The 26,521-nt window shown below is 46.9% G+C and overlaps 1 protein-coding gene across 2 annotated transcripts; it reads right to left on the bottom strand.

The window, feature by feature from the left end:
- Positions 1-1,936: 1,936 nt before the first annotated feature.
- LOC138064169 (repulsive guidance molecule B-like) lies at positions 1,937-22,297 on the bottom strand. Of its 2 annotated transcripts, none has more exons than XM_068925648.1 (3): positions 22,156-22,297; positions 19,176-19,687; positions 1,937-7,153 (listed from the first exon to the last, which is right to left on the bottom strand). In XM_068925648.1, the coding sequence occupies exons 1-3, from the start codon at positions 22,280-22,282 to the stop codon at positions 6,485-6,487; spliced, it is 1,308 nt and encodes a 435-aa protein (XP_068781749.1). In that variant the 5' UTR covers positions 22,283-22,297; the 3' UTR covers positions 1,937-6,484. The 2 variants fall into 2 exon arrangements, with proteins under 2 accessions (XP_068781749.1, XP_068781750.1); XM_068925649.1 differs by lacking the exon at positions 22,156-22,297 and adding an exon at positions 19,803-19,830.
- Between the last annotated feature and the right edge of the window lie 4,224 nt (positions 22,298-26,521).

Consider the following 26,521-nt stretch of genomic DNA (forward strand, 5'->3'; position numbering starts at 1 on the left):
TGGTGCTTCTGGGAAAAGACAGCTGCTGGATTAAGCCCATGGGAGTCTTTCTTATAAAAGGGATGCCAAATTAGAGGATTATTATCAGCTATAGGTGTAACCTAGGTGCTGAGCTATTTATATGGAGGATGTTACAGGCATCTGCAATGATTTCAGGGGCAAGCTGGGTTTTAAAACCACTGAAACCGTTCACTGGGTCTAATGTTTAGGCACCACAGTGCTGAGACCTGCAGCAGGCAGACGTTTGGGCTGCGCTGCTTTCCAGTAGACTTTTCAACGCTGAGTGAGATACCATGGAGCATATAAGATCACCACAGCCCAGAGCAGGGCTTTGTAGCATTAAGCTATCCAGTAGGAAATACTGGGGTACAGTTCTCACGGGGTTTTACATGACAACTCCAGCTCAGCAGCCGTGCTGTCCTCCACCAGCATTTACTGCTGAGGAGGCAGCTTTTGCTTTCGTTTTTCCACTGCCAGGAGCTGAAATCCCCAACAGCATAGTGGTTATTACAGTCACCTGAGAAGGCAGGAAACCTTTGTTTAAACATCTCTTTTACCTAATGTAGAGTGGGAAGTCTAACAAACGTAGATCTCTTACTTCCTAGGCAAATACCTTAACCATTCGGCTATGGGGTATTTAAGAGGCTGGCTTTGGCAGTCTGTTAAAAAGGTTCTGCTTTCTATAAAATACTTGTATAGTGAAGGAATGCAAAATGCACACGAGCCATCAAGGGGGACACCAACGGCCAGCCTAAGAGATAAAACATGCTTATTAGAAAACACAGCCCTTGTTTCTACATGGATAGTTACATTATAGACCTTGTGTCATTGATTAGAAAATGCAAACAGTCTGGGAATTAAAGGCCAAAACTAAGGTTATAAGCCTTATCCACTACAATCCCACTCACAGTCTCTTCTTTTGTCTTTGTCCTGAAGGTTTGCTTGCTTTTTGGAAGGAGCTGCTCTGGGAGGGGAAGGAGGTCCCATAAGGGGAAGCATGGGCCAGCCTTGTTGCCTTCTTCAGGTAAGCTTTGATGAGAAAGCAGGTGTTGAAAGTTTCAATGCTCAGACCAGGCTGAGCAGGTCAGGTGTGGGACTTTCAGAGGCCAACTGGTGTGCCTCATCCAGGCTTGGACAGGAGATACGTGTGGTGCTGCGCAGGAAGCACCGGGGCCAGCTAGCTTGTTTCTAGTAAATGCAAGTAGTCCCCGAGGACGAGCTGAACTTGGAAATTTTGATTTAGTCCTCAGGCCTGGATTCCCTTCATCTGACTTCAGTTACCTAAAAGTTTTATGTCTCTCTAGTGAAGGACATTGCTAGGCACCTCCAGGAGACAATTCATCCAGCCTAATATAGTGCTTCTGACTCCACTGAGTACAGAGAGGGGCTACATGTTTAGTTTACTGAACGTAGCTGAAATAAATCTAAAGAGTAAAGTATGCCTCCAGCTTCTTTCAAGACACCTAAGACCTTATTTGGATAAAGCTATCACTTTCTAACAAAGCAGAATGGCATTTATTTGTGAATACCTCCCGGTTGTTAGGGATTTGGCACTCTCTCAAGATGTGAAAGATCAAATCTCTGCTCAGGCAGAGGAGGAATTTTAACTTGCCTCTCCCAAGCCGGGGCAGAATGCTTAAATCGCTGCACTTACTTATAAATAATTCTTACCATCAACTGTGTCAGACATGTGGACTAATCAGGTAGAATACCCGCCAAAAATGTCCTGCAAGTAAATTAGGCAGCTGAATGATTGACTTGTGAATCTGGCTAGGGTGAAGGCATCACCCCCAAGACTTTTTTTATCTGCTCAGCAGCAAAAATAAAGATTCCTTAGGGGGCATGACTGGATTAATAGAGTGAGACAGGGATCCTGGAGTCCTAGATCCTGTACTGTGAATCTCGGTTTTGGATTTAAACACTTCACACACCAACAGAACATATAACATTCTTTATAGATCCAGCCTTCAGCACATACTAAAATCTACATAAAGTATATGGTTTGTATTTTTAAGGGATTATTTTCCTACTGTTACGGCATATAAAAAAGTGGAAATTAAGCTTTAAAACTGCAGTATTCATGAAAATAATTCCCATAAACAAATATTACTGGCACTGCACAAACTACAACATTATGTTTTTATACCTAGCTATTAGGTCTGAGGCTTACTCCTCTATTTATCTGACTCTGTAATCAATCTTACTGTTCACAGTTGGTTTACTAATCAACAGCTTTTAATTTCAATGAAGTATAATTTACAAACACAGTCAGATTAAAAGAATTTTGAACCAGATCAGATGCAATTGTTTTCCATCAACAGTACAATAAATTTACCTGCATACTTGTATTTGATCTAGGGCTATGTTGCGCTCCAAAACAAGCTAATTAATAAGAATGATAAAATCTAATGAACAACACTGACACACACAGCCCTCATTTGTTTTGAATACAGATGGAGAGAACTAGCATCATCACACAGAGAAAGTTTAATTTCTAAACAGCACTGTATAGCTTTTTTAAAAAAAAAAAATCAAGTTATTACTAGTCAGGGCTAGGCATTATATAGCCAGCATTCTTGAAAGCCTAGAATGGGGAAAGACAGAAAGAAACACTGTTTATCAGGCAAGACACAGATGGGAATTAAAATAACCCAAAGCATGAAAACCTCAGTGTACAATACCCTAGCTGTACCTATGTGAAGAAAATGAGCACAAGGTTTGAAACGTTACTACAAGTCTGACAGGAGAGAGGAAACCCACAAGCCACAATGAAGGGTTTTCTAACTGTGTCCCCTAACGAAGCGGTCATTAGGTGATAGAGAGCTTGCAGCACTGCTTGCTTACTGTAGCAGCGTAAGTAAATTGCAGCAGTGTAAGTAAATAGCCAGTCCCACAGCCTCAAAAACCATAAAGCAAATGCATGGTACCCATAATTTTTATGTATGTGAATGTAAATGGTTGAGGATTTATTTGCTTGCAAGGCAGCAACTGTTAGAAATGAGCTGCACTGGTGTGCTTGTATATGGAAGGGCCCTAATTTAACCACACAAGAGAGCGGCAGGTTGTTCTCAGGCCCTGCTCTTCCTCATCTTCAGGCTGTGCCCCTCTTCATAGGTGTGCTATACGGCTCGTTCTTCCAGGCGGGTTTTTCAGAAGTGGGAGTGTGATAGCGAGGGAAAAGCAATATTTGTTCGACAGTCTGTTGAGGGTACTAGTTCCATCTACAGCACCTTTGTTCGGGAGCTGCACGTGCATCGAAGATGAAGGCTCGAGCACCCGAATCTCCGCCTGGTGTTGTGACACGCTGCCTGCGTGTCCTGGGGACGTCATCGGTCTCCACAGCTATAAACACAGAGACTTAAACCCAGCTGCTCTTCACAGGCCGTATTAGTACAGGGTTAGAAGATACGCTGGTTAGAAATGCTACAGAAGAGACTTAAAAATATTCTTTCGAATAAGCCAGTAACATCTAAGGCTTTGGCTTTTTTTTTTTTTGACCAAGGCCAACAACAGATACCTTCTTGTTCCTCCCCCACTCCTAATTCTAGCTGTAGCTAAAAAAAAAAAAAAAAAAAAAAAAAAAACCTTCGAAGTTTAGGTCTATGTTTCTTGGTACGTGTCTGATACAGCTTGTTTTAAGTGTTGGCAGTTTCAGTTTACCTTCATGCTAAGTGATCAGCCTTGCAGCTGAAATATTAAAGCTCCCATGCATGTTTAGCAGATCATCTTATTATACAAGCTTCTGCAACCTTAAGGACTCTTCTGTACCATTTATTCTTTCAATCCCTCAATTTCCTCTTCAGTTTTACAGCAATTAATTTTCTCTCCCAAGGTCCTTCTGGTTTGAGAGTTATCCAGTAACCTGAAAGCAGGATCTTCATAACCTTTCTCAAGACAGCCACTGCAAAAATCAGACCGCTGTGTCTAAGCTCTTCTAAATATCTCTGCAAATACTGCAAGGACGAGCGTACAAGTGGGATCCGGAGTGGATGTTTCCTGCCGCTGGTTTCCCACACAGTCTCCTCAATAAACTGGCCTGCTTTGCAGCTGCTGATCATAAATTTCATTACACAGCTAATTTAGAAGAGGGAAGTAAGCATCTGCAAGGAAGTATGGTGATTGTATTCAGCACATTCCTACACAGCAAGTGATGGCTAGAAAATAAATACGGGCCCTGGGTTATGGATTGCCCGCCCGGTGCGCAGCCCCCCCCAGTCCCCAATTTCTCTGCACCCCACCAGGGGTCACTAACATCATGTTACAGACGCTCCTCAGCGGGGTAGGCAACTTTATTCTTCTATCGTAATAATTTAAAGTATTTACACACTGCACAGTCACTCTTTTACACAAACATATACTTACTGGTATATTCATGAACCACATCTAAAAGGTTTTTGCAAAGACTGAAACATTGTGGGGTTTCCAAGCATGAAAATAAAATCTGCAGCCTTCTAAAAGACAGCCATTCGGAGTGTCTGTGAAAACCAGTGTTCCCTCTAAGCTTAAGTTCTCCCCAGAGACCATTCACTAGCTTCAAAATATCCACATGTTTGGCATTAACTAAAGCTCTCTTGGCTATGGTAGACTTCAAGAACGAACATGTGCAAATAACATTTTCTCAAGAAATCCCACAGCAGGAACAAGAAAATGAAAACTTTTTAGAGGCAGTACTACATTTCTGAAATATTACTTATCTGAGGGGGCTCACAATTCAATGCTAGTATACATATATATAAGTGTGTATACATATATTCATGGGATCCACGGACAGAGGAAATTAACTAGTAATTGGTGCCTACCTATTAAGTGTGTGCATCAGCGCTGCAATGCTAGGCTTCTCCATCAGCTCTCAGCCGTAAGACGTTTAAATTCAGTGCACCAATGAGGAAGTCCAGCCTCACGAAGAGGGAGAATCTCCTCACCGCATCAAGTGAAACAGCAGGAACCACGTTACCAGATACAGTGTAAATCCACAAGTCTAACTCATCTGAAACAGCACAATCAGACAACACAGACAGAACAAGCTGCCCAAAGAGATACCTACAGTCTAGGCTGGAATAACAACACTATCTTCAACCTTAACTCAGCTCAGACTATTTTCTTCTGATGTTTCTCCAGAACAACACAATGGGCAATTAGTTAGTTTTTCTGAGAAAAGACTACTACTGTCCTTACCAGTCAGCAGTCCCTAACCCAGCCAGAATACAGTCGTCGTAAAAACACACCCTGTGAATAGACTCCCTCTCCCTCCACCACTGCAAACACTAGCTCAAGTTTGCTTAACAAAAGCAAGTGCAATTTTAGTCTTATTCAGAAAGCAGACCTAACACATAGAGACCAATCTGTCTCAGATGAACGCTTTCAAGGGTGGAATAAGGCCATCTCAGAGCTGGGGGAAGGAGGGTTATTTTAGCATAGATTAAGGCTCCCATTTCTTGCAGAAAATTAAGGCACTAGGTAGAACTGACCTTTAGGCCACTGAAGCAATTTTCTCCTAGTCCCTCAGTAAGAGCATTTCAGAGCCTGGGGGCTCAACTCCCCCATCTCTCCTTTTAATGTACAGATAGTATTAAAACCTAAGCAAGGGACAGAATTCAGGTGTGTGATTTCTCCACTCCAACTTGCAGAATAACTTAACTGACCTTCCAGGTAGGGACTGCTGCAATAATTATTTTGAAGAGGATATGAGAAAGTTACCTAACCCTTTCTAAAGGTACAAGAATTAGACCATTGAAGTATCTTTAGAAGTCAACTCTCTATCTAGTGCTTCTATAGAGCTACATAGGTCTCGCTCCACTGCATTCACAGACGGATGGTGTAAGTACTTTTCTCCATTTGAAAATCATGCTATGGAATTAGAAGATGTCAGGATTACAAAGGTGGTTTTGCAATTCAAGTCCCTGCAGCATAAATGCTGTGTATAGCAGAAGCAGAGTTATACAGGATGGTCTTCTGAGCTCCCTTCAAAGAAGGAAGGAACATTTAAGGGACAGAATAAGATTCCATTCTTAACCGGTTTTAACTAGAGAATGCAACAAATCACCAGTGTGACTGTAGGGAAAGAGAGGTGCTAACCTCCACAATAAGACAAAGGATAGGAAAAAAACCCAAATATAATAAAAAAATTTTGTTTTTAAACAAAGTAGTACTTAGAGGGAGCACTGGTATTGTACGTACATGTGTCTATGTATAATACATAATTACTCAGATACACACATAAATATTTAATATATAAAAAATAAAGTGCTTTCTATCAGGTCCCAATGCAGGGACATTATAAAACATTTCACCAACTGCAAAACAAATAGATACAAAGAATACTACATCCAACATACATGAAAACAGTAACACAATATGTACAATCTGGTGGGTGTCCCAAGACAAAACATCCCTTCATATACATGGTATATACATATATACTCATCTTTACTCAATATATTATGACAATATATATTTCAAAACTTTGTTATAGACAAAAAAAACCCTACAAAAACGCAACAAGGATCAAGGACACAAGTCCAAGACTGACAAACAATTTGCTACCCTTGCTCACGCCACCACCTCCGTTGCTGGGAAAGATATGCCAGCGCTCTTTTCTGGGGTGCAATGCCTCCACATCCTGCAAGGCACTGTGAGCAGCAGCTGTGAAGTTAGCGTCACCAGTGGTGAGCAGGTCAAACACGCATGAGTAAAAATAGATGTCCTTCACCAGCATCTTCTCATGACATTTGGTGGTGGCAGTTTCCAGTGTGTACACTGAGCGGGGATGAGCAGCGCCTGCCTGGGGCAGTAACTGCCCCATCACAGGCAGCGGCAAGTGGCCGCTGTCATCGATACGTTCACTTGACGGGCAACCATTCACACACAGCTGCAGGTCCTGACTCTCCTCATAGGCCATAGCCAACTCTTGAGGCATGCGGATGGCCAGCGTTAAGTAGCGCCCAAGCTGGCGTATATACACTGTGGTCCCAATGTACCTGGCATGCATTTCGACGTATTTGCCGCTGACTTTTTCCACAATTCGCAGGCTCTTGGTGTTACCATCACCTCCACTTGTTGTGCCATCCACAAAGGCTGCAGGTAAGTCATCAGTCACTGCCTGATACACCTTCTGATCTGTGCAGTCTTGGTACGATTTAAAGATAATAGTTATCTGGAAGGGGAGGGGAGGAGGGAAAGAAAAAAAAGCTGTTAGCGAGCATGGAAAAAAATACACATTTCAATCCCTTTTCCATTTTGCAGCTGCGATTATCTGGGACTGCCCACTAAGCTCACGAGCTTGACGCTTGTCCCCACTCACGCCTAAAGCAGAGAACAGTCTGCACACATGCTGAAAGCAACATTTTACCAGATGGCAATTGTTAAATTTGTTCTTAACTTGGCCTGGAAGCAAGACTATTAGCGTGTGGCAACTGCAACAAGGTCAGGAAAGGAAAAGGCTGTATATTTAATTAAGCATCACAGCTCCCTCCTGCCTGATGGTTTCTTAACACTTTGGAATGCATCCTGCAATCGCAAGGACGTATACGTGCCAAATAATTCCCACACTGCCGGCTGCTATGGCAAAACTGGAGAATGAGACTGTGTGAGAGCCCAGAAAGGAACTGGAGGATTTGGTTTCCCTCACTCCCAGTATTCTCATTATGCCTCTGACAGTGACCGCCTGACCGACCCTTGCCGGAGTACTTCACATTTCTTAGAAATTTTGCCTGGATTAGCTGTTTTGAATACTGCTAAAGCCCTGCTGTGCTACGCTACAACAAGCGGCGAGAAAGATGCAGTACCAGGAAAAACAACTAGTCAAAGAACTGGTTACAGCTCCTGGATGTCTTAGTCCTAAAAACTGGGAGATTTGACACTTCCAGTCCACTGCTGCTAGAGAACGTGCCAATGGAGAAACAAAGCGCAACTGAAAGACGCCCAAAGACATGCCTTTGAAGGGTGACTTGCAACACAAACCAGGAGCACAAACCAATTACTTGTCCTTTTAAGTGTAAAGCTTTAAAAGGCCAGTCATAATCTTATTTGAATAAGCCACAATAGAAACAGTAGGTCCTCTGGTCTTACTTGAAGGAGATAATTAGGCAATTTGGCCGACTGAGTTCGAGGTGCCTAGTGGCTTTTTGAAAATGTATATTGAAGGGACAGTGTAAATGTAAGAAACAGAGATGCTTCTTTCTTTACAGTTTCAGAAAGGAGGAAATAGCAAATTCCTGAAAAGGTTGAAAGGTATTTTGTACTAGAAATAGGGATTTTAATCATTATTTTCGCCCTTGTCTGACTGACTACATCAAATCGACTCACAGGCTATCATTTCAGCACATTGCTATAAGATTCAGAGTAGTCCAGATCACGTTAGAAAAAGTTTTCGAACTAACGTTAGCATTCTCCTTAAAACTTATAGCAATCTCGCATGTTTTAATTTCAGTTGACCAGCACACTTCTGCACAACAGCTTTAGTTTCTTGCCCCTCTGCTTTGAAATAAGAGCTAGAGGTTAAATAAACAGCTGGATTACAGACAGTTTGAATAAACCCCCTACCCTCATTAGCCTCACCTCTCCATACCGGCTGTAAAAGACAGGAATCTTCCCTTCTAGCACCTATTCCTCCTTTCTCCCATCCCAACAACTTCTCCAAATATACAGGCACACACTTAAACGTATTACATTCGTTCTTAATGTGTGGTTTGTCCCGGCTAGTTGACGCTCTGTCAGTCTTTCTGACTCTCCCATACGCGCACACATGCACACACAGTACTTGCTATTTTAATTCCATATGTTCCCACTGGTGCTGTCTGACTGGAATTTTCCAACCGTTTTTCTTTGCTTTAATCAGTTATACAGCTCGCTTGAGACCAGCTGCAGTCAAGCAATCTGGTAAACTCATATCTGTGGGCCACAGCTGAGCTTGAAGGTCTCTGCCCAAAATCTAGACAACGTACAAGTAGAAGTTCAGTGCCTTTCTTGTTGTAAAGGCTATCCTGTATCACTACGCTTTGCAAAGTAAGGCCAGCAACCCAGAGAGGAGACAGCTGAGCTTTGTCTGATGCATGCTCTGCCCACCACCCCGGGCCTCATGCCCTAAGTCAGGTCTTACATTCTTTACAGCACAGTTTTGATGAAGCAGAACTGTAACGCGGGCCGCTCTGTTGACAAAGCGCTCCTGCGGCGTGTTCGTGCTGCTCCGCAGGGGAAGAGCGATTTGCACGCCAGCAGAGGCCAAGCCCCGTCAGGCTGCTCGGCACCTGAGCAAGCCCAGAGTTAGCGCTACAGCTGGTTCTAACGAGACACACAACCGGCTACTTGATATAGCAGCTAAGCACGGGAGCCGCAGGGCGGAAAGGCACACAGCGTCAGGGAAAGCGAGGAAGGGCAGAGCCCTTCACCCCGGGCAAGACCTGCGATAAATCCCCACGCTGAGCGAGGGCCGAACACCTTAAGGGAACGAAGGCCTCTCGCAAGGATGCTCCTGACAGAGAATCAGCAAAAAGACCATTAAGATCTGCCAAGGACGCAGCTCTGCATTTAAATACTGTGGCTCAAGACAGTCAATTTGGATGTTGCGACTTCTCTCCCGCCAGCCCCATCTAATCCACAGGCCAGACCAGTAAAACCAGAGATCTGTGAAGTCCTGTCCTTCTCCTATCGCCTGCGCCGACCTCACTCGGCCCAACGCCCTGGTGGTGAGGATACACAAGAGCTTCTTACAAAGGCAGATGAAGCCAATTTCACTGCAGAGCCTTCTCTTTTTAAAGTTTTCAAGGTAACCTTTTTCACTATGCAATGCTTTATGCCATTCCAAACAAGTGTACCGGTAATGTGTTATATGGGTATACACACACACTTTCTATATTCAGGCCAGGTTGTAAAAACGCCCCCACACAGCTGTTCGTGTGTCATTGTTTACACACTAGAAGTTATAGCTGCCCTTTCTACACCTAGAAAAAAAAAATCCAAATGTTTGAACCTTCAGCTGAAGGAAGAGCTTTTTTGAAATTATCCGCATCCGAGTCTTGCACTTGGGGCACAAGCAGAGCTCTTAAGCTACTGCAATGAGGACCAAAGCTAAAGGACCAAAGCAAGCCTTTTCCAAAGGTTTAATTGAGGCTACGTTATACAAAGCTTAGTTACATTAAGATTACTAAAAACAATAGAAACCTATGCACACTCAAACTGCACATAAACATTTCATTTTGGCCCAAATGTTTACATTCCCCCTGGGAGAGGGATGCCAGTAACATCATCCTCACCCAGCTTACTGAACATGAAGATTGCTTGAACCCACCACACATACAACGCCTTTCCAGGACTGCGTTGGGCAGAGCATAACTTCTGAAGCTGCCCAAGTGAAGTCTCTAGAAGACTTTTATACATCTCTAGAAGGTGCCTGTCCAGCATGCCTTAAACACAACGCTTCTGGCTCCTCACACAATAAATTCCACATGAGTGCTATGATGCAATTACAGTCCTGCTGGACGGTATTTAGTAGGTGTAACTATCTTCCTATTTTATTACAGATTCTACAGTTTTGTATCCTTGAACTACCCATGTTGGCAGTAAAAGCGTGACAGTGTTCTTAAGACAGAAATTTTAATCAGGTTATTGGTAACTCTGTGTCTTACTAGGTTTTATTAACTTTCCTGCTATTAATCTATAAATATATGCTCAAGTACTGAGAGCTGAAAACCGCCACAAGAGCCAAGGGACCTAACATGCTGTTCTTAAGCATGAAGAGTGCATTTTTCAATGCAAAAAATTAAACAATTTCAATTTTGCGGGGAAGAACTGATGAATTCTCATTCCCATAAGAACCCAGACTTGCTTAGAGTAGTGACTCCAAGTACAGGTTTTAGTAAATCATGTTATTTCCAAGGGCAAGCTGCACACAAGGAAAGAGATAAACATTTGATCCACTCTTTTGGAAAAACCCTGGTGAGTAGCTATTGCAAAAGAAAGCACTGGCAACTCTGTCAAGTTAGTATTTCTTCAGTTACTATAGTTTTGAGAAAAAAAACCAAAAAACAGAAAAACCGCTTCACCATAACAGAGTTGGTTCCCCAGCCTGCATTAATTCATTTTTGCATTAAGCACTTTATTACTTTATTTCATAGCTTGCATGTATTACTTCATCCATCAGCCATATAGAATACATACAGACTATTACCCCAAATACACTCTGAAAGCCTTTATCTGCTTTGAGTTACTATAAGGTTGCGAATACAGTTTTCTTCTTACAGGGCCTTGTGGTCTTGATCACATCTCAGCATTTAATCGGTCCCTGCTTCTGTTCCCATTTCCCCCTTCATGGAACTGCACTAGGGAACGAGGGAGCAAGCAAGGGAACAAGCAGAAGAAAGGAAAACCCATTCAGAGTTACCTAAACCTAATTTTGAACACACAAATCCACACGTGCACTGTCTCCTCGGCGACTTGTAGAAAGCGTTTGAAAACGTTGACTTTCCACATACCATCCTTTTTGCAATATATGGATTAGCTTGAGCAAGTAAGCAATAACTCAGTTTGGCACATTTGCACTGTACCACTCCCTCTATTATTGATGGACAGTACGGCTGTCCATTTAAAACATCAATGCTTTTGTTAAACGTTGCTTTCTCCTGTGCCCAAGCTACTCTGGCTCTGCTCATTCATTTTTAATATTTCTTTCCTTGAAGTCTAGCCCACCCACAACCATAAGACACAAATCTAACTCCCGTATCTAGAAAGACAACTTCAAGCATCTAAGTCCTCTACACCTACTTCAAGGAAAATTCCTAAGGAGAGAGTTCAGCCAAAGCCTGCCTAGAATAGGCCAGACTTTGAAAACACAACCATAACGGCACCACATGCAAGAAGGTAACGCTACTTACCGAACAGGCAACGAATCTGGAAAAGTCTGGTTTTTGTTTTTATTTTTTTAAACACAGAAGAAGAGAAGGTTTCTATTATGTTTGGAAAGATTTTGATCTTCCCAGTTTCCCTCACAATTTTAGTGGGATAGTCCCCAGGCTCATCTCCCTCCCCCTACATTTGTCTTGACTGGGTTCTACTTTCAGGTGAAGGCCTGCATCACCATGCACGCACGCAGAACCTACCTCAACACCGCAGGCCCTGGAGAATAAGTGGGAAAGATGCTTCAGCAAAAGACGTGACAACATTAGACCAGTGGTCTTTGAAGATGCCTGGGAGGCCTAGGAATGACCTAACAAGTGATCTGTGGGAGGCAGCTATTAAAAGTCCATAGGTAGACAACTGCATAGCGTGCATAAAATTTCTAAGAGTCCATCAAAAAGCTTCTGCAGTTCACATACACAGGAAAGTTGAAAGCATAACGTATTAAATGACCTCCCACTCTCTAACTGAAATTTTCACAGCTTCCCTTTCCAGGGACTTGCAGCAGGTGCGAAGCATGTAGAAAGTTTATCTTAGAAACCAAGTACCACCCAGAGGACACCACCTGAATAACAAAGCATTGCTGAAGGGTGGAAGTAGAGATCTAATAAAGGAAAACCATAAAGACTCATTTGAAAATGTGGATTCAATAGCCTCATTTAAAGCCATATCACAGGGTAGTTCCTTTTTATAAGCAAAACAAGTCTTTTTGGATCAAACAAAACCAGAAGCGCTCCAAATGCTATCGACCACTCAGTTCATCAGATAGCACGATAGCTCATCCAAAGTAGGACCTCTTCCCCTGAAATACCTATATGCAGATACATAATTCTCAGCACAAACTGTTTCACCGCACACATCCACCCTCCTGCAGCGTGCTACTTGCTAAAGTAGACGTAGCTCAAGAACACAAGCAAAAGGCATATGCCTGAAAGACATTTCGCTCCTTTCGGGCACGTTGGGAGGGTGCAGGGAACAAACTCTTTGGAGGAAAAGAGATTTAGAGGAGACTGCCCCAGTGATGTTGCTGGGGCCAAGTTCTTAGAAGAGCTGCTGGGGGCATTACAAAACTAAATACACCAACCCCTCTTCAGCCTGCTGGTCGCTTACAGAAGCGTCCCATATTTCAATCTGACACAACACCAGGAGAAAAATGGAAGGGAAGTTATGGGATCTCATGAACAACAGAGAACGAAAAAAGGAAGTCAATCTGAAAGAAAGAGTTCAGCATGAGAAGATTTCCAGAAAAGAAACCCAGGATCACTCAGGAAAACATTTCTCGGATGTGGTTGAGCAAGAAGGTCACCGTTTATAAATAACTCTAGAAACATCTAGCATCTGCTATTGATTAATTTCAAAACTACCCAGAACTTGATCATAGTTAAGTGTCCTTTAATCAACTGGAACAATAGCTAAAATATTCCACCTTCTTTTTTCCTGGTGGGCAATCCAAGGAGGAGAAGGGCTCTTCTCCCCTGCAGAGAGTTTGTAAAGCATATATGGTAGCAGGCAGGTAAAGTGCACAACATTAACATTTAACTCGCATCCTCACGTCCGAGAAAACTGCCATCTCTATCCACTACTTTATTCTCCTTCCTTCTGCCCCTAAGAAGCCCCTAAAGCTACGAAGGCAGTCAGAAAGATACTGCTGAGACATATGCAGGCATGCTCGCTCCTCCTCTCCCGCTCCCTAAACGAAGGAGTTCAAGACAAACTCCAGCAACAGTTCTCCAGCACTCCCAGAAATGGAGAGAGAAAAACAGTTTAGCGCCTGACAAATTGCCATAGCTCATCCCAGGAAACAACCTCTAGTAAGGCCACACTGTCTTGAACACCAGGAAACAGGACTGTTTATCTTTACATCGATGAAGATGGCAAATCAGCAAAGTCAGTATGTCACCTGTGCCCTGGAGAACTGTAGTACTTTTGCTGTGTGTCCTGCTGTTCTTATGAGTCTGCCCAAAACAACGCAGCACATCGGTGTACCTGAGGGCATCTCTGCACACACTAAACATGTCCGTAACAGAATTAAAAACATGTCTGTAACAGAATTAAACAAGCTTTCCTTACGGAGGAGGAGATCGCTGTGAAAGTGCTGAAGGCAAAAGCACAGAGCAGAGGCCAAAGACCTGAGAGGTCATGAATCTGGGAGAAAGGTGGACCTTCGTTTTAGCTGAGTTCCAAAAACAAACACAAAACCAAAAGAGAGCTTATTTGCGTCTTCTGCCCAATACAAAGGAATCCCATTAGTAGAGAAAACAGCATCTGGTAGGCGGTTTCTTCTGCTTCAGCCTCTGCCCAAGAGGCTAGCCTCAAGCCTGCGTTCACCTCCTGTCTTCCAGCCAGCACAGTGCCAAGGTCCCTTTCTCCAGAACTTTTGTATCACCCAGTTTTATTCCTAACAGAAAAGCCTACTTGTTTTCAGCATGCTATGAACTAGCGACCAGACGGTCACGACCGAAAGATAATTAGGAACTTTCAATTAAGATTCAGGTACCAGTTGGTCCCTTGACCACTCCGGGGTTCTTTCATAAGCATATGATTTCTCCCATCCCCATCTTTTCATGAAGACAAGTAATCAGGGAAAAATAGATACAGATAACAGATTAAAATCTACCTCTGTGAATGTGTTTTAAGTTGAAATATACTGAAGAGATCCTCAGACAAAACCTTTCATGTTTAACCATGAGAAGAGGTTTGAGTCTGCCCTAACTCCAGGTCCAGCACTGCTCCCAGGGGAGATTCAATGACTAGCTGCCCGGAGAGTCAACAACAAGCCATCTCATTTAGGCACAGGTGGGTAGCTTCTGAAATGAAGAACAGAGCCCTTGTCTTAAAGGCACTGGCAAGCCTCAGCCTTTTAGAAACATCCTAAATCCACAGGAAGTGCTTCGGCACCTGTATTTTCACGCTGTCCACAGCTACCTGCTGAACCCGTTTGTGTCTAGCTGCATGGCCAAGCGCAGCACCAACCTGCACAGGCTGGAGGACCCCAGGCCCTTCATTCTCCCCTTCTGCTGGCAATCTTCCTCCCTCTTCAGCAACCAAAACAAAACACTGCTTTGTAAGTTAATGAGATGGGTTATCTGCTCCACCTCATGGATCAAGCAGCTTTTGACTGAAGTCCTTCAACAAAAAGGTAGTATGTACCTCCTCTGAGAAATAAAGCCAAAGTTCATCTTTATCTTGGGCAGGAAGTCTATAAAGATGAGAAAATTAATCGCACGTGGTCAGTGATCTGATGCTCCCACTCAGAAGCATAACCGAACAGTAACTGGAAGATGAATGTTTTTAATATTAATTATTTACAGGAGACTAAGTACAGGGTGTTCAGTCCACTGATTTCCTCTTGCAAAAATAGAAACCAGACTGCAAAAGAGATACCTAAGTGTTTTGACTCAGGGAAAAAGAGCACTTACCCAATGTTTCATTACCCTGCTAATGCAGTCTCTTCCCAGATTCAAAGCTTTCTGCGCAGTAAACCTACTACAGTAAAAGCTCTGGGGTTTCCACAGCCTGTTTGATTTTCCTTCTCTGCCCTCCCTGCGTCCGTTCGCCATGCCTCACCCTCAAGCTATCCACTACAAAACACCTGGATAGGAAAAGCCCCCTGACCATTTCTGATCACGGTAAACAAGCAGGAAAGTTTTCCATAGGGAAGCGCAGGCACCTCTGCCGCATTTGCTACTCAGGGATAACTGCACTGGTGATATCCAGAACACCTGTCACACTGACCAAAGACAACAGAGATTTTGTTCCCCTCCAAATAAAGCCCACGATAAAACAAGAAAAAGTTCTGTTTAAGGCATCAGATGATACCCTTCCTACCTACTCCCTTCCACAGCCCCTTGAGATAGCCATTTGCCCTGAGGAGATCCCCAAAAGCTTGCAGAGCTCTGCTTCCAGAAATCAGATACAGAAATGCCAGTGACCTGCACAAAACTCATACTGAAAATCTGTTTCCCAGCTACTTGGTGATCCTTCATTCTCCATCTGAAAGGCCCTGGGATCTTATGCCAAGGGGCATAAACAGATCAAACAAGCTCAGAAGAAAGTGGAGTTGCAAGTTGCAACTCGACCACAGAATATACAACAGCTTTGTTCGCTCTGAGGAAACAGATGTCCTTACTATCGGCATCACAAATATGCAAAACACCTACAAACAAATTGCCGAGAGCGTTTTGTGAATGAACGCACATCTCCTACAGGAGGACATACCTTTCCAATTAAGGAATTAAAGGAAGAGTTCTCCTGCTTTCCGTTCTTTCCTGCCAGATGTGTAATGAAGGCAGAAAAACGTATTTTTATTCTTCACATTCTTTTTAAAAATCTGACAGTCTCTTGTCCTTTACGAACTTGCTAGATAGCCCTCAGACTGTTAGGGTTATTCAAGTTAAACGGGTTTTTTGAGTGAGAAGACAATTTTTTTTTTTTTAAAACAGAGAATGCTCCCTTCATTGTTGACTCCCTTAAAAGTCGCTCTAAACACTAGCAAGTTATGATAAAATTGGAGGCGATAAGCACCTAGAAGGCTAAGTGATGATACGCCCCTTGAAACAGCTGTTTCAGAAGTCAGGTGAAGCTGGCTCACTGCACGTGGGATATAGATTCAATATTCTGTTCCTATACCTCCTTAAATCACTTCTCCCTTAAAAAGGGCATTCAAAATAAATTAAAGCTTCCACGCTTTTTGTCAGTGCTCTCATTAGGTCTGCTTTAGAGAGGATTAAACAGGCTAGTTAGCAATTTGATACTTGCTTTGGCTTCTCCACAATTCAAGTTCAACATACACCTTTGTTATTATTTCCCATTAAAATTAAACATCTCCAATATTTGCAATAAAAAAAAACAGCAAGACTGATTATGATTGCATGAGGTTTTTCTTACTGACAAGGCAGGTAGCTTACTTGCATGCTCTCAGTTAGGAGAAATACTGTCTCTAGATAAAGAAAACCACTGAAATTATGTTCTTGCTGTCTCTTTAAGCAGTATCTCAAGTTACCCTATGGCCGAAATAACGTTAAGTAAATCCAGCAGCACCATCACAACCAAGATGGCGCCAGCAGTGGCAGCGTAGTTTAACAGGCCTTTTCTGTACCTTTTATAGCAGTCTGCTCCATAAAGAAATCAAAAGGACGCATTAGAGAGATTAAAACTTATCTTGAGAAGTTACTTGTGCATGCAAAAAACAACCTTCATTTCCCACAAAGAGGTGTGCTGCTAAAGTTTGACTACCTGCCAAGAAAGAAAACACTCGAGTACTGTACGCATTTAACAGATACTGGCGCTAGAGATTTCTAATATCCTAAAGCTTACATCTTATTTGATTGCTTCTACACACTTAACTGTACTTGTGCAGCTACAGGGACATTAAATCTAATACATTTTTCACTTTTGTAATACTGGTATTACTGCTTTTCCCAGAAGGCCAGATGAATTACAGAAAAAAACCACACACAAACAGAAGCATTGAGATTAGAAAAAGTTAAAGACAAAAGGTACTTCTTCTTTTAAAAACATTATTCCCCCCCCCAGTACATAGACATTTACCTCATCAAATCCTCTTAGTTACCTGTTTGAGAACACATACTACAGCATAACATGCTACTGTAGTCAATCATTTTTAGAATATGGCCAGTTAAAGATAAGATTACCCATCTCCTGCTACCATCACACCCTGGCCACCCACACAATCTGTGCACGGAAAGACTCTCCACACTTTGTCCTATGGTACTATCAGGAACAAGGAAACAAAGACTATTCTGCAAGACTTTAGCAAAACTGAGGATAAAAGCTTTCTGAGATTGCGTAACATAACTTTCTCTTGTATTCCTTATTTAAGAGTATTAAAAAAAAAAAAATAAAAGGCAGCCACTGGAGCAGATTTCTCAAGAGACTCAAGTCTCTTTTGCAAAGCTTATTCAGGATAACCTCATTCCCTCTTTTTATACTTTTATAACCCCAAGCTCTTTGTGTTTGGCGCTGTGTTTGGCATCAGCATAAGTTAAGACAAGGGGATTTTGCTTTTCATTGATGTGTCAATCCAACCTTTGGCCTCCTGCAAATCCAAAAATTTTGATTTATTACCCAAGCAGAAAGTGTTCTCTCACCCATTAAGCATCGACATTAGACGACACCTCAGTATTCAGCAAGGATGAACACAGTAAATAGGAATAATGAGAATCAGTCTTCTCATCACACACAGTTATCTCCTTGGTAGAAGTAAGGGCACTAACCTGTTCCTGTTCACAGCAATAAAGTGAGAAGTTTCCAGTGCTGTTGGTCTACGAACAGTGTAACATAGCCAACACAGCCTGATCCTACAACAGTTAAGTACACTGCTGTAACTGGCCACTTAATTTAAAAAAAGGGAAGAGAGGGACAGCACCAGCTTCACACATAGGTTCGAGTGATTTCGTTTGATGATAAAAAGATGCCTGAAAACGTTACCCTGGCTTCTGGGGTAAACCTATGGACGTTTCAGTCAGGGCCAGCCAGACCTTATACTTCCTCATTTTCTTTCTTGAAGGACACCTGCTATCTGCCTTTGGCATAAAAAGCTAAGTACTTTTCTTAAAGAAAGGGCATATGCTATTAACACTAGAGCACGTTATTTCTTCTGTAGCCACTTGAAGTGGTTGGGAAGAGAGCAATCTGAAGTGCCTTGCCTGTCTGCAGAGTGACATATACCGTCAGCAAGATCTTCAGGCTGCTGTTTCCTTCGTAGAGCCAGGGCACTAAGGCCTTCCACTTGGCATCAGTGTCTTCTGAGGGGGGCCATCTCCTCTCAGTTCTCTGCAGCTCTCCTTCTTGTCTCTGCTTTGAACCTTCAATGCCTGGCTAATTTGTTCTGCCACTCCGTCAACGTTTTTTGCTTTCGACAGTTACGGCTGTAGAATTTCGAGAATTAATGGAAAGCAAAGATCCTCACTCTCTCCTTGCTCCTACCCTAGGATTTCCGCTTAGGGCAGGGGCAGTCACAGATGATGCCTTAAAACAAGCATCAGCTTGCAGCAAGTTAGTTTCCTTAAGTGTTACTGTGGTGCTATTTCACTTTGAGATGGGGTGGAGGGGGAGAGCTGTTTTAAGTTGTATTTGTTTCTAAGGCAATCAGTAAAGAAGCAATTTCACAAAACAGAAGCCCAGCAGTCTTACTTTCTCAAGCTACTGCCTAAAACATCCTCAACCTGCTGTGACTCCTTAACTCCTAAGGGTTAAGTGGCTTACTCTGCTGTCTTGGCCTTGCACTTCCGTACGCGTATAGAGAGTTTAAGAGCAATCCGTACCTTATTTGTAGCAGTAGCACTGGATCCTGGGACCACGGGCACGTTCGTCACTTGCACTGATAAGTAGTTATTGTCTATGAGAGGCCAAGCCCCTTCCACCTTACACGTCTGGAAGTGATCCTTAAAAGTCCTCAGGTGAGGATCACCAAACAAGCCACAAAATAGGTAAGTAGGAGGAGAAGTCTGCTCCCCTCCCCGGTGGTCCCTGGCTCCTGCGCGGCCACTGTAGTGGCAGGGATCATGGGTCACCTCGGGGTTAGTCGAGGATGTGGGTCCATCCTTGGAGCAGTTTCTCTGGCTCATGAGGTCGCTGATCCCAAGCACCGCAGAATGGTAGACGAGGTTCCCCCGGCATACTTTGGAGTTGCGGTAGGTGCAGGCAGAGTACGCCCGCAGGGCCTTGCAGAACTCCAAATCAAAGCCATCGAGAGCAGAGTTCAGATGTGAAGTTAAGGAGACAAAGTCTGTGGTGCACTTCTGGATTCGACAATGTGTTTGCAGCTGGCAGTCACCTGCCCACCAAATAGAAAGCAGAGAGAAATCAAGCAAACCTCTTGTATTGCAATCCATACACCCCCCCTTTCCTCACCCACAGGTACTGCAAAAAGCAACTGAAAGACAACTTACAGGGCTTACCCATTGGGGACACATTCTATAGTGGAGAAAAGGGGGCTGGGAGGGTGGCGTTTGGCAGAGGAAGGTGGAAGATAGCAATACAGACCGTCTCTCTCAAAGGCTGAGATGACCCAAGAATGACTTAATTTCTATCGAGACAATAGCAAGTAATGGATTAAGATGATTAACTCCTGCCAAGTATGAGCCCAGCATTTCTTTTCCAGATGATATCAAGATGATGATGCAATTCTATGCTTAAGTTAATCACTTAGTCAATAAGCAAGTCTCCATTTCGTCTTTCAGTGCTTTACATGACAAGTTACTGAACTTTCAAACAGAATCCTGTTCCTGAGAAGAATGTGAAAAAGAAGGCAAGTGATACAGGTTTAGGCAGAAACAAACTGAATGAAGGAGGGATCAAAACTCCTCTTCAAGAAAGCAGGGAAAAAAGGGGGGGGGGGGAGAAGGAGGCAGGCCATAAACTCAGTTTGCTTTACTTCCCTGGCACTGCTACAGCTAAAGCTTCCCTGCTTGCTTTCTGTGACTAAATAGCAAGAAAACCCACAGCTGCCTGAAGCTCAGGCTGCCAGCTAGGGAATCCAAACATTGCAGTAGCACCTCTTACAGCCTACAGAAAATAATGAGGCAAGGGGTTAAAAAAAAAAAAAAAAAAGAGAAACCTCCCTCAACCAAAACCTGAAGTACTCATGAGATTCAAGTAACAGGTACGCAGTTCAGTTTACACAAACAAACCAGTTGCACCTTATCTGGTCACCTGATTTCCGCAAAGAAAACTTAATTACCATCCCAGTAAGCAAACTGGCATTTTTTACAGCCCTCCCTTCCACAGCCTTCACTGTCACGACCTGAAATCCTTCCAGCTTTTCATGGCAGTTCACACCAGGCTTTTGAGCGCAGCTTTTACACAAAGCAACTCCCCAGGGGCAGAAACAAAACAAACAGGGCTGCATGCGGCACTAAAGGAAACGCAGATGCACACGTTGCAGAGGGGTTAAAAAGAGGAGGACATCAGTCAAACGATAAATCAGGCTCCCTCCCTGCCAAAGAGCTGAAGACGGCCATTACAGCACATGGAACCGCATCCAGACTGCGTGCAAGACTTCATGCAATAGTTGTCCAGCACCAACAAGTATGCACCAAAAACACGCTGTGCTTATTTGTTCCTTTTATGACCTATAAAATTCAGCTGTGTATACATTCGTTTATGATTTCAAATGGTCATAAAAACAAAGAACAAAAAAATACTTAGAAAAGTACATGCAAGTGTGAACAAAAGGAAAATACAGATTTTACAGATAATCTGTTCCTGCCCTCAAATCTCTCCCTCTACACTATCTTCTCCCACTTTTTTCCTGCTCTCAAAGTAAAATAGGATTGGCCTCAGCTTGGTCTTAACAGCCTAGTTACAACAGTCCTAAACTTCTGAGACACGGGCAATGAAAAAAGGACTGAATAGTAATGTAGGACCTTTAATTTTTAAAGGCAGTTTTTTTTCTGCCATTCACACAGTGATGAGAGGATATTAGCAATTTCTTTGCTGGTGCCTAGCTGAGCTGCCTGTGTACGGACTCATATGACATACCCCGAGTATCCAGTCCATGAATTTATCATGGCAGTGAAGTGCATCTCCTGTCAAAATCCCAAGACAACAGAGGGTGGAAGGAAAAAGCCTCTAACCCACAGCTAAGCATGGCCATGAAGCGTAGGAGCAAGCAGTAAGTTTCTCGCTTGATCTTCGTGCAAGCGATATGCAGCTTTGTGAAAAGGGGGGGGGGGATCAAAACCTGTGTTTACGCGCTCACAAACCAGAGAGAACTACGCCAAGCAAACCGACAAGGGCCAAGGCAAACTTCAAAGCCTCAAAACCTTTGACGATGCTTCAGGTTACGATTCGCAATAGCATTTTAATCACAGGAAAATCGGTCTAGGTGGGCAAGGCAGGTTACCAAGCGGCACAACAGACCTGCCGCTCTTCCTCCCCGGCAACTTTGGGGAAAAACCGCTCCGCTGCTGCCGGCAGGACGGCGGTGGGGGGGGGGGGGCAGACAAACCTTGCTGGACTCAGATGGCCTAACCTGGCACTCGCTCCAGCAGAGCGCTTATTCCACTAAAACCAGAAACGCTAAAAACGAGCTGCAGGGGAACGGACACCCGGCCCGCCCTCCCCCGCCTCCCCTTCAGGCAGGCGGACAGCCGCCCGGCTGAAGGCGGAATTAATACGTAAATGAAACGAAAATTAAAAACGATTTAAATGCCTCCCCGGAGCCCCCCCGAGCCGCCTTCGCCCCGTCCCGCCCGCAGCAACCCGGCTCGGCCCGCGCAGGCTGCGCGGCGGCGGCCGTACCTGCGCGCAGCAGCAGCCCCAGGGCGGCGAGCAGGCCGAGGGCGGCGGGCGGCCCGCGCAGGCGGCGGCGGCGGCGGCGCGGCGGCGGCTCAGCCCCGGCGGCGCGGGAAGGCGCTGCTCTCCCCATGCCCGTCCATGCAGGTCGCGGGCGGGCGGGCGGCGGCGCGGGGCCGCGGCATGGGGCGGCGGGCGGGCCGCCCGCTCCGGCTCCTCGCTCCTTCCTCCTCCTCCTCCTGCTGCTGCTGCTTCAGCGGCGCGGGCGCGGGCGGAGGCCGCCGGGCCACAGCGGAGCGGGCGCGGCGCGGGGCGGCATGGCGGCAGGGAGAGACAAGCACAAAGGGAAGGCGCGGGTGAGCGGCCGCCCCACGCAGGGAGGCGGCGGCCGCGGCCCCCAGCGCCCCGCGGCCCCGCTACGCTGCGCTCCGCGCTGCTGCGCCCCGCGCCACTGCGCTCGCTCGCTCGCCCGGCCGCCGCCGCCGCGCACGGCCCCGCCCCGCCCCGCCCCTCCGCCCCATTGGCCCGCCGCCACGTCCAGCAAGCGCCGCGCCGCGCCCATAGGCGCGGCCCGCCCTGACCCCGCCCCCTGCCCCGCCCCCGCGCCTTGCCTCGCGCTGCGGGAAGCCCCTTCCCCCGCCCCCGCCCCCGCCCCCGCCCGGGGCGCGCAGCGGCTCCGCGGCCGCGCCTGCCCCTGGGCCGCGCCGCGCCGCGCCACGTGACTCGCCCGTGAGCGGCGGCGCGGCCAATCAGAGCCGCGCCCGCCTTCCCCCTCCCTCCCCCTCCGCGCCGCCTTGGCGCGGCGCCCGCGGCCGCGATTGGCTGCGCCGGGCCCCGCAGGGCCGGGGAGAGCGCGCCGCCCCGCGCCGCCGCCAGGGGGCGCGCGCCGCCCGCGCGGGCCGAGGCGCGCGGCAGCTCCGCGCCCCGCGCAGCGCAGGGCAGCGCAGCGCAGCCCTTCCCCGGGAACGGGGGGGGGGGGGTAAAACCCGGTCCAAGATCATAACGATGGTCGATCTAAATAGCGGCGGGGGCGCCTTTACCGCCTGCTCGGCCCCGTTGCGGATGGAGGCACAGCAGGAGCAGGACCCCCCAAAAAAAAAAAACCGCGAAATGAAACGAACATGTCAGTGGGTAAAAGTCAAACACATGCAAGAAGCGTTAATGGATTTTAAACACGCTGTGGTTTATTTTCCAGAAGGTACGTGCGATGCCTTAACTGCTCCCCTGGTGGTGCGCTCTCTGTTCCCAGAAATCCGGCACGAATAGCCTCTTGCTCTGCTTACTCCCTCGGCGTGCGCCGAGGCGGCAGCGCGGGGAGCCGCCGCGCAAAACCCGGCATTTCATTCCTCGCTGTTACTCCGCGCCCGCCTAAGCGGCGCAGGAGTCCCGGCACCGCGCCCTTCACGCCTGCCCCCGCGGTGCGTGGGTACTCACGGCATGTCCAGCTCGGCGGCGCCGCGGCTCAGGCCGGTGGGAGCGGCGCCGCGCTCCCGCGGGGGCCGGGACACTGGCGGGCGGGCACCTGGGCGGGGGGAAGGGGGGGCGACAGCACGGACACGGTGAGCGGCCCCTGCGCGGGGCTCCGCACGCGCGGGGCGGCGGCGGCGCGGCCGCGGCCGGGCCGCTGCGGCAGGTGCCGCCGCGTCGGGGACCGGCTGCCGCGGATGCTGCCCATCGCTCTCGGGGCACGACGAGCCCGCTGCCGGCGGCCGCCCCCGCGCAGCCGGGCTGCGCGTCCAGCGCCGGCTCCCCTCCTGCGCGGCCGCAGCCCGCGCAGCCCTCCCCCCCACCCCCCCCGCGGGGCAGCGCGCTGCCCGCCGCGCCACCTCCGCGTCCGCCCGCCCGCCGCCGTCTGGCAGCGACAGCGACCGGGGCGCCGAGAGCGGCCGGCGGCAGGTGGAAGACGGGGCCGCGCAGCCAGCGCCAGCCCGAGCGAGGCGAGCGACTCACCCCGAGCAGCCCCATGGCCGGCGGGCGGCGGCGGCGGGCGGCGGCGGGGCGCTCAGCGGCCGGGCCCCGACGGGGCGGGCGCGCAGCCGCGGCCGCCGGGCGCGGCGACACCCATAGCGGCAGCGCGGGCGGCGGGCTGCAGCCTCGGCGTGCCTCTTCCCCCGCTCGCTCTCTCTTCCCGGCGCTGGCACAAAGGGAGGGGATGTGCTTTTAATGACAGCGTGATCTTTCCGCCACCTATAGCAAACAAATGGGGGAGGAGGGGGCAGAGGGAGCGGGGAGCGCGGGCAGCCTCCTCCCCAGGGGTGCGGGGATGCGCCCTCGCTTCTCCCCTCCCGTCGGGGGCTGCCCCCGCCCTGCCCGCAGCCCACAACCTACCTACACCCCCGGCGCCGGCCCCGGCCCCGGCCCCGGCCCCGGTGCCGGCCTGCCCCGCTGGCGTGGCGAGCTCCCGTGCGCCCTGGGTGTCCCCGGTGCTGGGGCCGTCTGCCCCCGGGGCCGTCACAGCAACCGAGGGGTGCACAACTTCTGCCTGGAAATCTGATCCCGTGCATGCAGTGATTGTGATTGCGTGTAATGGTCAGGCGGAAGGGGGAGCAAGGAGAGGAAAAAAGCTTCCAAACTTGGCCTTGTGGTCAGTGAAGTATTTTGGGTTAGGGGATTTAGAAAAGCTGTGAACCCAGCTCGTTAGTCTCTCTGCAGTCCGTCGTATTTTCACCATGAGTTTGGTACACAGTGTTTCAGGAGAGCGGATGCACCTGCGCTGTTTTTTGGCGTTTCGGGGGGCTGTGTTGTGTGCTGGGAAGGGGCATCTGGCCACGACCGGCCCTTTGCCTCCTCTGCTGCATGCATTACTGGTTTCTCTGGTGCTCAGCCCTGCATAGATGGATCTGATGAAAGCCCACTGGAAACGTCCTAAGGACTTCAACGTGCTTTGGGTGAAGCCTTGCCCCACACGGGAGGGAGACCGTGATCCATTTGCGAGCCCGTGCCTGCAGCCCGAGGTGTCCTGTCTGTCCCAGCATGTGGCACGGGCTGAGCTTCCCCGTTCTGACAGCGGGGACAGGCCCTGCTCATTAAAGAGCGTTTCAAGCAGCTCTGTTCATAGCCCACAGGAACATGGGATTTTAATTTACTCACTTGCTTTGGTGCTCAAAAATCCACTGCCGCAATCAGGAGAGTTGCAGCTTTGATTAAAAATCCTGAAGGCAAGTCTCGTGTGTTCTGCTTTCCCCCCTTCTACAAGCACAAAGAAGATTGGGTGCATAAAATAATGATGAGTGAAAGTTCAAAGCAATCCCAGAAAGCCAGCCTGAGAGGACGTTTTCTAATGCAATTCCAGCCCTTTACCATTCTTTTTTCTTTGTTGAGTGAGCGCCAACACAACAGACATAATCTAGCAGGGCAAGGCTCTTTTCTTTCGGAAAACATTAGTCAATGTGTCTTAGAAGTCAGCTCGTCCAATCTAAAAGAAATACAGTAATTAAATAAATACTTTGAATTGGGTCTGGAACAGACCTTTCCTCTGTTATCAAGACAAGGGGCCTGGTGGGGGGAAGACATCTCCTCGCCTCTGACTTTTGTCAGATTCCCAAGCTGACAATACCAATACCAAGAAGTATTATTATTTCCAGGGCAGTTTTTTCAAGTGCTGGAGAACCAGAAAAAAACATGCAAAGAATAGACAGCTCTTCCCTTTCATCACCTTTCAGAGATGACTGTATCGTATCATTTACTCCGCTAGCAATCAGGCATCTCTGCGCTTTTACAGCGATGCTCGTTATTAGCAGGTTGAAAAGCACCTCTGATCAGCACTGGCGTTAGCAAAACATCTATATCACAGGCAGTTAAAGTGCTTTCCAAGCAGGAATTGAAATTTGGACCCGTCCCCTTCACGTTTTATCTGTACAGAAGCAGTGTTATGTCAACACTGTCCCAACACGCAGAAAGTGAGAGTTTGCCTCTTTTTCAAAAGGCAAAAATGGAGGAGGAAGGCAAAAGAAAGCGAGAAGTCAAATGCTGGAGACAGAACAAATGAAGTGCTTAAGTGTCCGTGGAGTCTGTCAGAAAGTTTGACTTTTTGGATAAAATTTTATATTTTAATGTAAAAAGGCCTTTTTGCCATCATAAAAACATCAAATGAAATATGCCAACTAGCTCCTGCTCTGACTCTTCTTACTTTGCTCTGACAAAAATACGACAGACAGGAGAAGACCATTCTGTATGGTCAGTGAAATTATAAGTGCTTTACATATCATACAGGGACATGATAATCAGTAACATTTATGAATCACTAGTTAACTGGTAACTAAGTCTCATCTTGGTCCACAAGACATCATGAGAATGTTTTTGTAGGAATCCGAAGCAAACAGTTGGAAATTTGCCCAAATTTCCTATTGGTAGTGGAATTCCTGGTATAAAA

Source organism: Struthio camelus, chromosome W (assembly GCF_040807025.1).
Source record: "Struthio camelus isolate bStrCam1 chromosome W, bStrCam1.hap1, whole genome shotgun sequence".
Taxonomy (NCBI): domain Eukaryota; kingdom Metazoa; phylum Chordata; class Aves; order Struthioniformes; family Struthionidae; genus Struthio; species Struthio camelus.